Consider the following 14515-nt stretch of genomic DNA (forward strand, 5'->3'; position numbering starts at 1 on the left):
ATTTTTCCCAGTTTGTTATTGAAATTAATGCATTGTCTAATTGTACTCTGAAATGAAAGCATAGAGCATAAATAATTGATTTTAAATAAAGAAAACACAAATCATGGAATCAGTTTGTAAACCAAAATGTATTCCAAGCTTTTGACTCATCAGGGTAACCAGCTTTGGTAGAAAAAGCAGCTGAAAACACTTGGTCTTTGATGTTCTTTCCACAATGGAAATCAAATATTCTTCAGAAACTTCTCAATACTGCAGAAGTTTCCGTAAAAGGGACACTTGTAAGTTGCTTTTCTTTCCCTCTTCTGTCCAGTTCATCCCAAACCTGCTCGATGGGGTTCAAGTCTGAACACTGAAGCTGCCCACTTCATGTTTCCAAGCTGAATATCTTGTTCTCTTCTAAAGGAGGCCTGGCATAGCTCTGATTTATGTTTTAGGTCATATTTGTAGGATGAATTCCTGCCCAACGAGGCACAGATCAGAGGGTACAGCGTTGTGCTGCCGTGGTAGACACTTTGGTTCAGGGTGCCTCTCTGTACGAGACACCGACCCTAGATCCAGAACCCAGCCCCCCCTGCTTCCCCCTCCATGGTTGACACTTGATGTCACACTGATGTAACTTAACTGCCATTTGAAGCTAATTATTTGACTACAACGGCTTAAATTTCAATTAATTGAGTTGTTCTAAGTTTTGAATGGTAGTGTATTTTCTTTTTCTGGCTTTCATAGGATGTTTGCCACACCTTCCACATCCATGTAGACCTTCTGAACTCATCCAAAGGCTCACTGATGAAATTACAACTTATGTATGTTGAGTCGAAGTGAAACATGTACTCAATGCTTTCAAGAGGAAGAAAACTTCAGTTACATGAAAATAACAGCCTTGAGCTATGGAAATAGCACAATACACATTTTATTTCCATGATATACATATAAATATATTTCATATATATATATATACATACACACACGCACACACATGCGCACAATCTGCTGTAAAAAAGACATTTGCTTACATTTTATTCCTGAGTATTTTAGCTTGAGCCCTGGTATCTGCATTTAAAGAGCTTCACACATACAACTATGAGCTTCCGAACCTATAGTACCTCAAAATACATATATTGTATCAAGGCCAAGTACCAAATACATAACATACCATAAAAGCAGATCATAACTACCGGGACTTTCATACCATCACAGTTAGAATGCAAAAATCCTCAACCCTGGGGAAACGCCCAATAAGAATAGTCAATGTAAGGCACTATAAATGTGCTACTTTATATAATAGCAGTATCAAACAATTTTATATATATTAAAAAAAAAACGTAATGATGCCGCTGGGACAAACAGATCGCCGCAGCATCACGTCGGGAGAAAGCCCTCCGAAAATACAAATAAAATATAACAAGCGCTGGGAATGGGGTTTAACGAGCCACTGAGAACATTTAAGGTGGAAATATTTGAATGAAAATTATGACATACAGATTACAGCATCATGAGTATGTGCAAAACACCATAATGTCAACCTTTAAAGTTCTTTTAAAAAAATATGCGCAAAACAGAAACTTCTCAAAACGAGTGAGAGTCTATACATATTACAGTATGTACCACAAACGACTACACTACTAAATAAGCCCTTAATTTACACAGTGGAGCCAACTGCGTGTCATAAAAAATATATTTAATGTAAATATATTCATACTCTGCCAGCAGATGGCATTTGGAAAATATAATCTTTTTGAACAGAAACAGCCTCATGAAAAATATTAGTAAAATATTATATGACTCGGTAAATTCCTAGCAACATCTGAAGGAAAAGTGTAACAGTGACTCAACATGACTCACAACGAGGGCTCCTCTTTAGAAATACCCAGTCCAATTCACATTCAAGACTTACATTCTGCTCATAGACATTCACAATAACAGCATTAACTTCAATCTTTGAAATGCCAAAGAGCTTACATTAATTAATGAGCAGCATTTACAAGCATATAAAAACAAAAAGAGAAAAGGTTTGATTCTATGTTTCCATTTGTGCTTTGGAAAAATAAAAGCTTTTTTTGACAGCATGCTGGTTGGTATGGGAGGAGCGGCGGTGACACGTCTGCAGCGGGCTCAGCAGGAGCTCACCAGGCCCGTGACCATGCTGCTGGGGGACCTGCGGTACTGAGCCTTGGTGTTGGTGACGGCCCCGTGCTTCTGGCGGAGGTGAAGTCGGAGCTGGCTTTTGTGTCTGAAGTGGAGGTTGCATTTTTCACACTAAAGAGGAAGGACAAAAAAAATAATAATTAGAAATGATATTAAATGGACAATTTCACTCTTTCACAACTTTAGTTCACAGATCTTCTGGGATTAATAACTATATTGATCCCCCCGAGTGGAGGGATTACTCTCCTTTTAGCCAGTAGTCGTGGTGGATAAGGAGGAGAGGCTAAGTCGGGAGCTTACATGATAAGGCTTCTCTCCGGTATGAATGCGCATGTGGCTTTTGAGCGTTTGAAGGTGGCGGAAGTGGGTTCCACAGATTTCGCATGGATACGGTTTCTCTCCGGTATGAATCAACACATGGGCACGGAGGTGAGCCACCTGGAGGAACATGACATCAACATCAACGCCGTTCAAATACAAGCAACACATTGACTCATTTCCATTTGTCTCAATGTTATATTTCAATTTCTTTTCTTACCTGGACAAATCGGGAGCCACAAGTCTCGCACTTGTATGGCTTTTCTCCAGAGTGAATACGGGTGTGAGTTTTGAGGTTGGCTGGCCGGTTGAACTGAGCACCACAAATGCTGCAGTGGTACGGCTTCGTACCTGAAAACGGAGGGAGTTGCGGTATGAGCAATGAAGGCGTACGCCACACCCGAATGGTCTATGATGATGCTTGGGGAGGACATGGACTTACCAGTGTGAACGGTCTTGTGGCTGGCCAGGTTGCCCTTGTAGCGGAAGGCAGCCTGGCAGCAATCACACTTGTATGGTTTGTCCCTGTGGACCTGAACAGAGTGCTCTTTCAGGGAATCCCCATCGTTGAACTTTGATTCACACCTGTTGCAGCAGTTATTTTCTGCAAGAAAAGGTTGAAAAACAAATGCTATTGTTCGTTTTTTGTTGTTTTTTTTGCATTTTAAACCCTTAATAATACAAGTAAATAGTACGATCCTTGTGGATCCCACCTACCACAGCTCGAGGAGGAAAAATCTGAGTGCAGCTTTGTATTGTCATCCATGCTGTATGTGTCAGGAGAGAGGTGACCGGCTTCCACACGCTGAGGGCTGTCACAGCTGCAGGATGAACATCTGTGAGGGTTGCATTCAGAAGAAGGAGAAAAAAACAACATATTTATAGTCAATTTTCCACTTGATCTAATATATTTTGCAACTTATGATTAGTTCTATCACTGAAGTGCAGTTTTACCTGCTGCTGCAACTGTGGACACTCTGAGCCGAAGCCCTCTCCTCACTGTGTTCACCTGCTCCATCTTCTGTCTGGAGCTCATTTTGTGGACCTGCTGCACCAACTCTGGAGGGGCTCTGTGAGGGGGACGCCACTCTGGCATCAGCAGGACTTCCCGGAGCCTCCTTTCCAGTCTCATCAGGGGTTTGGTTCATGACGATAAACTTGTACTTCTTCCAGTTCCGAGCCTTGGCATCTTTTGAGTAGTCTGAGGGCTGTTTGAGGCTCATACTTGCATTTATGCTGCTGCAAGACTCGGTGGGTGAGTTTGGCTGGCAGTCAGATCTAAGGGGGCTTTGAGGGCTACAAATGACCCCTTTGCTAAAGCTTGGGGAAAGTCTCGAAGAGTTGGTTTGAGGGTGCTGTATGCCCTCTTCCTCCATTGAATCCGTGTGGCCTTCAATGCTCCCATGGGTTACTGCCACTCGGGTGATAGTGGCGGGGAAAGAGGAGTGGGATAAAACAGGACATGGGATGATGTTGCTGGACTCATGGTGAGCCACCCTGGGGTTCGGTACCTGCGACCATCTTAAATTATGAGAACTTTCCATCTTCCCAGCAGGGACACAGTGGTCACCATAGACATGATAGGAGCCGGAGGTGTTGATTCCCCTGAAAACATTGGGGATGTAGGCCCTGCGCTCCTGAAGAGCAGACGCAGTGGTTGAGTAGATGCTTCCACAGCCTGGCTCATTGTCTTTAACTGGCCTTGAAGCAGAGATATCCTCAGCCATACTTATTGAGTTTTTCTGTACTTCTTCAATCTGCATATTCAGAGACTGATGTCTGTAGAAACAAAAACAAATCCAAGTCAGCCCCCCCTGCACTTTTTAGGCGATAATGCATCTCCTTTTATCTTCTGTAGTTTTCTTTACCTTGAGTTGATGAACCTTTGGCAAGTGTCAGCTACATGTTCCATCTGGAGGTCGACTGCTGCGCTCAGGGTGGCCAAAACCACATCATCGTTAAGGTTCAGGCAGGAAGTGTACATGAAATCCAGCAGGAGGGAGAAACCTTTGGGGTCAACTTTGGAGTCCAAGGTTATTGCACCAAGGTTTGCATTCTCTGGTTTCATAAAGACCGAATAGAAGAAGCCACTGTCGAAAAGAAGAAAAACAGAACTTATTCTGGCTGGCTGAAATAAACAGATATTACATGTATGAAATTTAATTTAACTTCTTAGGAGTAGTCTTGAAAAGGCAAATGTGAATTAAATGCATTTATAGTCTCTGCTTGAGGCAAAGAAAGACCCGTGTCACAAATGATGAGCGTGCATACCTGCAGGCCACTAGGATGGCCTTGTGAGCATGAAAATGCTGTCCGTTCACTTGTATAGTGACGTCAGTGAGGATATTCCTGCTGCGGAGGCGGTTGAAGTTGAGCAGGACGTCACCTGCGTGCCGTGTGAATTGAATACAGCCATCTACAGTCATGGCCATGCTTTCGCAATCTTTACCCAGCAAGAAAAAACAAAACAAAAATAAATTCAGTGTCTATTGTTGAATTTCCAATTAATGATGACATGAACATGAAATTTACTTACAAAATGGATCAGAACTCTAGTACATGATGTTGTTTTAACATAAACACACATATTTAATCAATTCTGGCTCAGACTAGTAAATATATACACAAGCCAGAGGCCTGATGGATTTCAAACCAAATCAAGTTTTGGGGAATAAACGAGTAATGATGGAGTTTGAACACAAGGTGGCGCCAACGCACAGGACAACTTTAAGAGGGAGGATCAGAAATCTCTCACAGCTACGCCTTTCATCTCTACAGAACTAGGCCGTGTGACGGTGTCAGGACACATTCAGTACTTTAACAATTATTACTCTTTAAACCACTTGAAAAGTGGTTAATTCATACACAACACAACGTTTAGTTCAACTTGGAGACCACAACAACAACTCTTAACCGCAGGCAGTGCAGTTGTTATGACCCAAGTAAACACTCGTCCTGAAGTGGTCTCTTAATAAAGAAGGTTAAAATTATCTAAGCATAACTTTCTCATGTTGCCCGTGTTGTGAGCCGGGGACAGGTCTGAGGGCAGATCTGGGGGCAGATCTGCTGGCAGCCTGCTGCTCGTAAGCGTGTTTCACGTTGAGCACATTCCGTCCTGCCTGCTCAGATTAACTCTGGTACACTCACAGTTTCCTGTTCCCTCTTATGAAGTGCAACTCGTCTCAGTTAACCCATTAACATTCACGTTCCCCCCGCTTAACAGAGTTATTTCTAAACCTGGAAATGTTAGATTGAGCCACGATGGCCTGGTTTTACGGGGTGTAATTTGAAGAAAGCAAGCAGCTCGTCTTCTGAGTTAAAACCCACGTAGCAGACGAAAACAACCCGCTCGGGCAACAACAAAACTCCCCCAGCCCAAAGATCAACTCATGTTTTTAAAAAAGTGTTGTAAAAATGTATTTGTTTTAAAAAATAGTGCGGAAAAGTGGGCATCAGAGACTTTTGCTCCAGTAAAACCCATTCTGTGTCGACACTGGAGGACGAAACCAGACGGACCGGTGTTCTGCCGATTTCTGCTGCTTTCCAAAACTTTGTAAAATCGACTAGTGCGCGTGCGCAGAACCACAAAGTAGCACTTCTCGGCAGGGAGCAAGGATCGGCAGAACACCGGTCCCGTGGCGCCAGACGTGGACAAGTGCCCGCTAACTTTAGTCTAAATCCCCGCTAATAAAACCCTCCAAGGCCGATAAAACCCACCAGGGCCGATAAAACCCATCGGGGCTGGAGTCCGGCTGCTGAAATCAGATGCCCGCTCTCCCCCAAACCCTCCTGCCCTAAAGCAGTGCAGCTGTCAACATCAACCTACAGTTCACAAACTAACTAACTAAAACACTAAACTATCTTTTCAGGGGGGGGAATTAAAATAACATTCATCATTCAGGAGCAGCCGAGGCAGTAACCGTCTGTTACTTCACGGCACTTCTGACCTAACGCTGAGAAAGTAGGAAGGAGAAAAAAAGTCACCTTGTAAAAGTTTCCTCGAAACTCGGAGCATCGCCGCTTCTGAGAATCCAGTTCTAAGAAACGTCGAGGCTCAATTCTCGGAATTTCAACGGAGGACCGAACCATCGTGTCCGCGGTGGGGGAGTCCGGAGATTCCTGCCCCGGACTCCCGCTGGGCCCCCGGCGTTCAGAAGCACAACACATAGCTATTTACGCAACATTTTGTCCAATCCGTGTTTTTAGTTTGATTGTGGGACACAGAAAAGGTTGTAAGTGTACATTTATTTTTCTTTCTTGAAGAGTGAACTAATCTCTCCGTGTGGTGGACGGGTCCAAGTGCAAGGTCAGCTGACCGAGCTATAAATACCGTGGGGAAACAGGAGTTGTTGTCTATCTAGTATGCCAAGTTCTTCTTAAAATTATTGTAAACTACTCTCCTGTTCTTGGAATCTAAAATGTGACGTCACCCTGTTGTTTTTGTTTTTTTCCCTGCCACATGTTTAAGTTATGCGTTGAGTGTCATTTCAGAGTTTCTTGCGGTTATAAAGAGATAAGCTACAGACTTTCAGAGCCATTGGTTAAACAGGAACACCAAAATAGACGAAAGTATTATGATACAAGTTTGAAGCAAACAAACTTGTATCGTAATTTTTAAAAACAAAAAAAAAATCACACAATACTGAACTGATCCCACATCTTCAGGAGTGAGTGGCCTCATTTAAACTGACTTCTATGGATCTAATGATTTTTATATAGTTTTAATATAACACCTGTGCTATGGCGTGCGTGTCTGCGTCCCCATCACTTCCTGTTATATCATATCAAGGCAAGGCAAGTTTATTTCTATAGCACGAATCAACGACAAGGGGATTTATTTATTTATTCATTTCGATCATGTGCTCAATATGGTACACTCATTCATAGCATATCGTGTAATCATTTGGATCGAAAAGGAATAGGCTGAAGCTCTGAGTTTATAAATGCCTGCCCTTTAACCTTCACATTATTATTATTTACACTTTCTACAACAAATGCTTTCTAGCATTTCCACCCAAAAAGAAGCAAACACAAAACACAAAAAAAAAAATATATGTAACAACAAAGTTAAAGTCAGGTGTGTTGAAGCAGGGGACATCTAAAACAGCAAGGGGGTCAACCCTGGAGGAGGGGAATTGGGCCTCACTCCCTCAAGGAAATACTACCTAATTTATCAATCCTAGACAAACAAACAACATGAGCACTGCATTGGAAAACCAGTTAAACTTTGTATTTGGGATTGTGGTGCGCAGGATTTTCTATCTCCAGCTCTGGGGTCAAATCACATGCAAATAACGATGATCATAGCTTTTGTGTTTCTAATTGACTTCTGTTACTATCACGCTAAACCATAACAAGCACATGGTCATTTTTAAAACTAAATTACCCCTAAAGAAAAAGCTATATATATATATATATATATATATATATATATATATATATATATATATATATATAATTATTTATTTATTTTTTTTAAAGCTGTGTCAATTACAATTTCATGAACACTGTCAAAATGTTATTTGCACTGCATATATCTTTGTTTTTGCTTCTCAACTAGATTAGAGGAGCTCAGGTAGCTATGGCAAACAACTGGTCTATTTCGAGTTAAAGTTTTCAGCATAGATGTTTTTCAGCCTGTGGTTGTCTTTAGTGGCCCAAGTTTCTGTGGTTTTTCATCTCCACATCCTTTAAGCGAGGCAGTATTTGTCATTCCGTCTCACTCTGGTTGAATGAAAAGAGACAAAACTTGTCTCACCAAGTTCAATTGGTTGCAGAGCCCCAGCCAGAAAATGCAAAATGCATGTCTGTTTTTCGCTGTTTGGTTATGGACAGGAGGATGAGCAGAGTCAATTAGCCTTTTGCTGGCTTGTATCATCTGAAACATTAAAAGTTTGTTGTCGTGCAAAAACAGATAGCGGATATGAAACAAAATGCTGCATGTGGTTGATATCTTCACAAAACATGTCAGCGTCCTTATGCACACACACACACACACACACACACACACACACACACACACACACACACACACACACACACACACACACATATATATATATATATATATATATATATATATATATATATATATATATATATATGTATATATATATATATATATATATATATATATATATATATATATATATATATATATATATATATATATATATATATATATATATATATATATATATATATATATATATATATATATAGGCAATCTATATGTGTGTGTGTGTGTGTGTGTGTGTATGTGAATCTTTTTAAAAAGTTGATAAGCAGGACGTGGAGGAGAAAGAGAGAAATGGTAAATCTTCAGAGACCATGATGCTTTTGAGTTTTGTGCCTGAAGGCTGGAGACAGCTGACTTTGTACGTAACAGGGGCAAGAAACACCATTGTGAACCATGTAAGTAAAATATGCCTTGCAACAGTTCCTGGAGTGCAGAGACTCTCCTTCACTGTATTCCATTCCAGGCCATATATATATATATATATATATATATATATATATATATATATATATATATATATATATATATATATATATATATATATATATATATATATATATATATATATATATACATACATACATACATATGGAGTAAAAAGGGTGTCATCTGAAATAATCATGATGATGCCATTATTACAGTCATGTTATTGACTATGAGCTGTAGATGGATAACAATGTAAAAAGTTCACTTACTCTTAAAAAGAAACGATGAACAAAAGTAAAATAATTTTACCAGTTCCCAATTATGTGTTGGACTTTGTCTCCCTTTTATCAAAGAGGCCTCTCTCCTTTCTAATCTTTCTGTGGGGCTCATTTGAAGGAGGCCACTCATGTCATGAAAACAACAGTTCTGGGGTTTTTCCAGCGCGGCTTGGAACAAATTCACTGCTGTTCGTCTCTCCTGCCTGGCTGGTCGGAGAGACCGCCTTATGCGTTCGCAAGTGTACCCCACCCCCTCTCATGAACTCCTCTGACCTGGGGCCTAGACGCAGACAACATGCCTGTCCCAAAACATGATCCAGGCACATGGTTCCCTGACAGGGACCAAAGGTCATGTCAGTAAAATATGACTCTGAAATCTGCTCAGTCTTGCCGCCCCTTTCCCTGTCGAGGTGGAAAGAGGGAAGTATGTTGAACTAACTGCATGCCCTTGAATTTGGGGAGCAGCAAGCACCAGAAAGGACCGTTTTACACGGTATATCTGTGTTAGAACAATATGCAGATTGGTGGGGGTTTTAAAAAAAATTACACATACATTCATATCGAACTGTAGGTGATTACAATGCGTGCCACTTATTAGTGGCATTAGTGTTGTTGTTGCTATTTGACTGCTGTTAAAGTACACAGCATGCAACAGTGTGTACTTTAACAGCATACGTGAACTAAACACCAGGAACTTTGACCTGCTTTCTTGTAGTCTGTGGGGGACTCACTGAGCAGTGTGTATATTGAAACTGCAGGTGGTATGCAGAATAACTGCTGAACTTCAGACGACCCTGACGCACCACGTATGTTTATCGAACTGCAAGTAATGTGTTATCCTGCACATATATACTAAGTTCTCCTGCATGATCACTTGTGTGTCTGCCGTATTTTTGTTTCCCCTCAGAACCTGATGTCTTTACAGAAGATGCTGAAAAGGGGAGAGAGTCTCACACTAAACTAAACCACGATACACTTTCGAATTGAATTGGAGCAAATTGTATGATGTCAATGAGTTAAAAAAAAGGTCCCAATGATTAAAAAAAAAACGACCGTATTAAAGAGCACCTATTATCTGCATGACCTCTGATGTAGTTTAACAGGGTTGAAGATAAGTTACGAATTAAAAGAAATAAAGGTCAAATTTGCTCTTTCAACATCAAACATTAACCCTGATCCTCAGGATTTACATATCTGGAGTTTACAGTACTCAGCTCAGAGCCACACAAGGCAGAGATGGGCGCATGTTTCTGCTGGAGGGGGGAAATCCTTCTCCCCAGCAGATAAACACCAACCATTCGCTACTTTCTGTGGTCTCCACATCTCACAGACATACCTAACACATCGGCATTGGTACACAGCACCCCCCCCAACCCCCCTACAAAATGTTAGTCATAATTTCAAAACAGTTTTCAGTGAGAATGAAATATGCATTTGCAGTAAAATCTCAATTCATTTTAGCACTCGGGGCAATTGACAGACATCAAAATAAATAGTAGTTTTAAACCTATGACAAAACTCCAAAATGTCATTCCTTGAGTGCTAGCGTGAATAGGATCACAGGAGATAATTCGCAGTTCATTGAACTTTGTAAGCATAGACAATGAATATTAAGTTGCTTGTACAGGTATCTCTGTGGGGTCCATTCAAGTCCAACACCAGTGCTGCACAAACTACAGCCAATAGACGCAAAAGGAAGAGATTCCAATGGCCGCTGCCTTCAGTTAGATCAGTACTTAGATATTTAAAACAAAGCAGACAATTGTTAGAAGTTTCCTTACCTTTTTTCCCCCGTAGATTACACTCCTAAATATGTGGACCGTGGGTTGTTTCAACTCTGAAACGTTCCTTTGGACGACTACGGCTGTGGCCGGCTCTGTGAGCAGGCCTCATGTCAGATCAGCATTTGGTCGAGAAATAATTCTGATGAAGTTCTTTCACTTCTTGTTAAATTCTTGTTAATAAGGGATATCACCATGACAAACTATAAAGAAGTCAGGAACAGAGTCGATACTCATCTGAAAGGGGAAGGCTATACTGTTATTCCCGAGTATTTCCCTCTCTGTGGAACAACCGTTCATTGAATCACTGCATAGTACAAGGAAGCAAATTCTATTAAAAACAGAGCAAAAAAACCCTAGACGTAGTTGAAGGTGCAGAATGTCCAACTTTGGTGATGACAGTAGTTGGAGACATCAACAACAATCCCTGGATGTCTGCAAATATTGTAGCTGCTCTCTCTCTGGCTTCTTTGGAGGACTTTAAGTGTGACAGAAGATTGTTCTAAGGATCCAGAGATCATCACCCGAGAAGAAAGTCTCTGCTCACAGAGCGGCAGGTAAAAGCCAGGCTGATGTCAGCCCACTAACATCGTCCACCTGTGGATCGGTCGTGGAAGTCCGTCTCTCGGTCTGGTCATGATGCAGAAGGATGATGATGCTTTCGTTTGGGGTCGGAAGAGAGAGGTCCTCAACCAAAAGAAAAAGAAAAACCCACAGAGATGGTGGTGGGACCATGATGCCGCGGGGCTGTTTTTTTCAATTCAATTCAATTTTATTTATATAGCGTCTATTACAACACTCTTTTGCTGTCTTTAGGCAATAAAAGACATCTGCTGCAAGTTTAGCTGTCTGTTGCTGCCGGTTCTTCCAGCTACAGTCTTAATTTAGCTTATTAGAGATCTGTCTTTCTTCTTTTGGAGTAAAATAAACTGGTAATTTCCACTGAAATGTTAAATGTTTGTTTGATTTACTAAAAAAGGGCATAATATATTTTACCTTTGTGGAAGCTTGAACATTCACACGTGTCTTTGAGTTTTTTATTCCTTATTTATCGTACGTTGCTTTGTATATTGTTGTTATTAATATGTACTTTACACCATTTAGTCTTTTTTTTGTAAAGACCAACACTTTTTGTTGCTGTTATTAATGCACAGGGGGTTTACGCTATCAAATAAATTCATATCATGTCTGCAGTAAAGCACACGCTCCTTAATGAAGAAAACACCACATGTTGCATCAGATGAGTCTGTTAACTGAAACAAATCTGAAATTCAACTCTGTCTGCACAATAAGTCTACTGACACAATTTACTAGGGAACAGCTAATTTCCCAATGTTCTTCATCACAGACTAAACATAGATGAACATATACGGATCATCTCGGTGCTCCTCGGTCAGTTGAGGACAGCAGCTTGTGTTCTGGTTGTTCAACCTCGAACAAAATGCTTGGGGCTGGGGTTGGGGAGGGAGGGGGGGTGTAGGATTCATGAATGGTGGCTGTGTTGCACCAAAACCAAAAATGCTTCCTCAGTTTTAAGTGGTTAAATGGATTGAACATTGCAGAAAATGAATTTTCCCCTTATGAGCATTAGGTCATGACAACACACATTCCCCAACATGCAATGGGATAAGCTGTTCTGAAGCACGGTCCTGTCAACAATATGATTGTTTTTTTTTTTAAACTTCCTTGTTATTTGCTTTTAAATATGTGAAATCTTTATTGGATTTGATTTGTTTTGCATGATTTTGCCCTTCTGTAACCTGCTTTGCATACCCGCTCTGTGAAAGAAGATGGTAGCCGCGATAAAGAGAATGGAAAAATTCATCTGTTGATCAGTAGCCAACTCGCTCAGTGAGAGAAGAAAAACAGCTTCAATAAATGGAGCATTAGCCATCATCTGCTCCAACTATATGGAATGTGAGGTAATAAATCAGCAAAGTCAATATAAATACATATTGCAACACTCGGCTTCGCATCGGTGGAAAAGTACCAGGGTGCGTGGTGTCAGTATGGCGGATTCCCCTGTTGTTTTATAGCGCAGCCTCCGGGAGGAGGGTGCTGGGGGGAAGGGCTGCACAGAAACAAGTGCCGGTGTGTGTTTGTGTGTTTGTGAGGGTACGGTTGCATGTGTGAGGGAGTGAAGCAACGCACTGTTGTGATCCCGGGTGCCTCTCAGGTGGTTTGGTCCTGGAAAGTTTCCGAGACAATGGAGCGTTCTGGGAAAATTTGGAGGGAGAAAATGAATAAGGGCCGATGTCTGACACCTCAACAACTGCACCCAGAGAAAGGACTGGACACACTAGTCCTTTAGATAGGAGATAAAAGGGGACAGTTGTCACTGCAAAATGAACTTTGTACTTTATAAAACATTTGCTGCCTGTTGCTTTTAAATTGAGCAATTCCAAATAAATAAGGCTAGAAGAAACAACATTTATAAACCTGCATATTCTCTGTGTACGAGTCTGTTATCTGGTTGGGTTTTTTTTTTACATACCAAACCCCTTTAAACCATCCTTATCTCCTTCATACTATAGAAACAAGGAAATGCCTGCAGTCAAGCAATCAGAAACATGCAAAAATGCATGCCATCATGCTCGGTTTGAGAAGACGTGTTATTGTAAAGACAAGGAAAGCCGTAGCTTTAAGGCCGCAGGACTTCCCTGTGCTGCAGCAGTTATCGTATCTGATGAGAAATCACCATCTCAAGCGTTTCCTTTTACTTGTGTTTGCTCAACAGTCAGCGCTGTTGTGTCCACTGAGATGGGAAGAAACCTGTTTGGTCTGTTCTCTTCTTTCCTGACATGGCTGTGAAAACACTACCCAAAACAAAAACAGGCAGCTGTGGGAGTGTGGCTGAAACACGAGCGGCCCTGGATCACCTCGTAACGTAGCCTGCTGGCTGACATACTGGCACAAAAAAAAAAAGCTGACATCAAAGATGATTCCTCAAATTGCTTAAATATCACCCAAAAGCCTCAAACATAACACAGTTCAGTTCAGTTAGTTTGGGGCCCTGAAAACAGCGGCGTGACATAATTTACCAGATCAGATTAGAATTACGCAGCTTCCTCCATTTCTATCTCCACCCAACCTGGGCTTGTTGCATCTGTTGTACCTCGGAAGTGGGTAACACAATACTCTAACGCCAATTTCAAAAGAGGTACACTGCACAAGAGGGCACATAGAGGTGTTCAGGAGCTAACCGGCTGACATGAGGGCAGCTGTAGAGAGATGGCTGAACAAGGTGCTGTTTTACTGCATCTTGGTGGTTTTTTGACCAAAACACGCGGCAGGCATTTCATCACTACGTCAGAAAACTGAATGAACATTTGAACAAAGGACACAGTATATCCTCTGTTCAGTCATGTTTGTGATCAACCTCAAGTTCAATGTCAGAATGAAACAATGACACCATCAATTCAAGCCACCATCTTTTAACGCAGAAACACGCAGTATAACAGGACAAGCAGAACCCAGTTTCTGTCCCATGTAATTCAATCACTTCCTTTCAAACAGGACAAAAACATGCACATAAAAAGCTTTAGAAA

General features: G+C 41.2%; 1 protein-coding gene across 1 annotated transcript; it reads right to left on the reverse strand.

Annotated features, from left to right (window-relative positions):
* Positions 1 to 900: 900 nt before the first annotated feature.
* bcl6ab (BCL6A transcription repressor b) lies at positions 901 to 6491 on the reverse strand. Its single transcript, XM_061731195.1, has 9 exons — positions 6448 to 6491; positions 4735 to 4906; positions 4332 to 4553; positions 3418 to 4242; positions 3181 to 3299; positions 2906 to 3067; positions 2684 to 2814; positions 2446 to 2583; positions 901 to 2256 (listed from the first exon to the last, which is right to left on the reverse strand). Exons 1-9 carry the CDS (start codon positions 6476 to 6478, stop codon positions 2113 to 2115), a joined length of 1944 nt encoding a protein of 647 aa, XP_061587179.1. The 5' UTR covers positions 6479 to 6491; the 3' UTR covers positions 901 to 2112.
* Positions 6492 to 14515: the final 8024 nt, after the last annotated feature.

Source organism: Cololabis saira, chromosome 10, assembly GCF_033807715.1.
Source record: "Cololabis saira isolate AMF1-May2022 chromosome 10, fColSai1.1, whole genome shotgun sequence".
NCBI classification, from domain to species: Eukaryota; Metazoa; Chordata; class Actinopteri; order Beloniformes; family Belonidae; genus Cololabis; species Cololabis saira.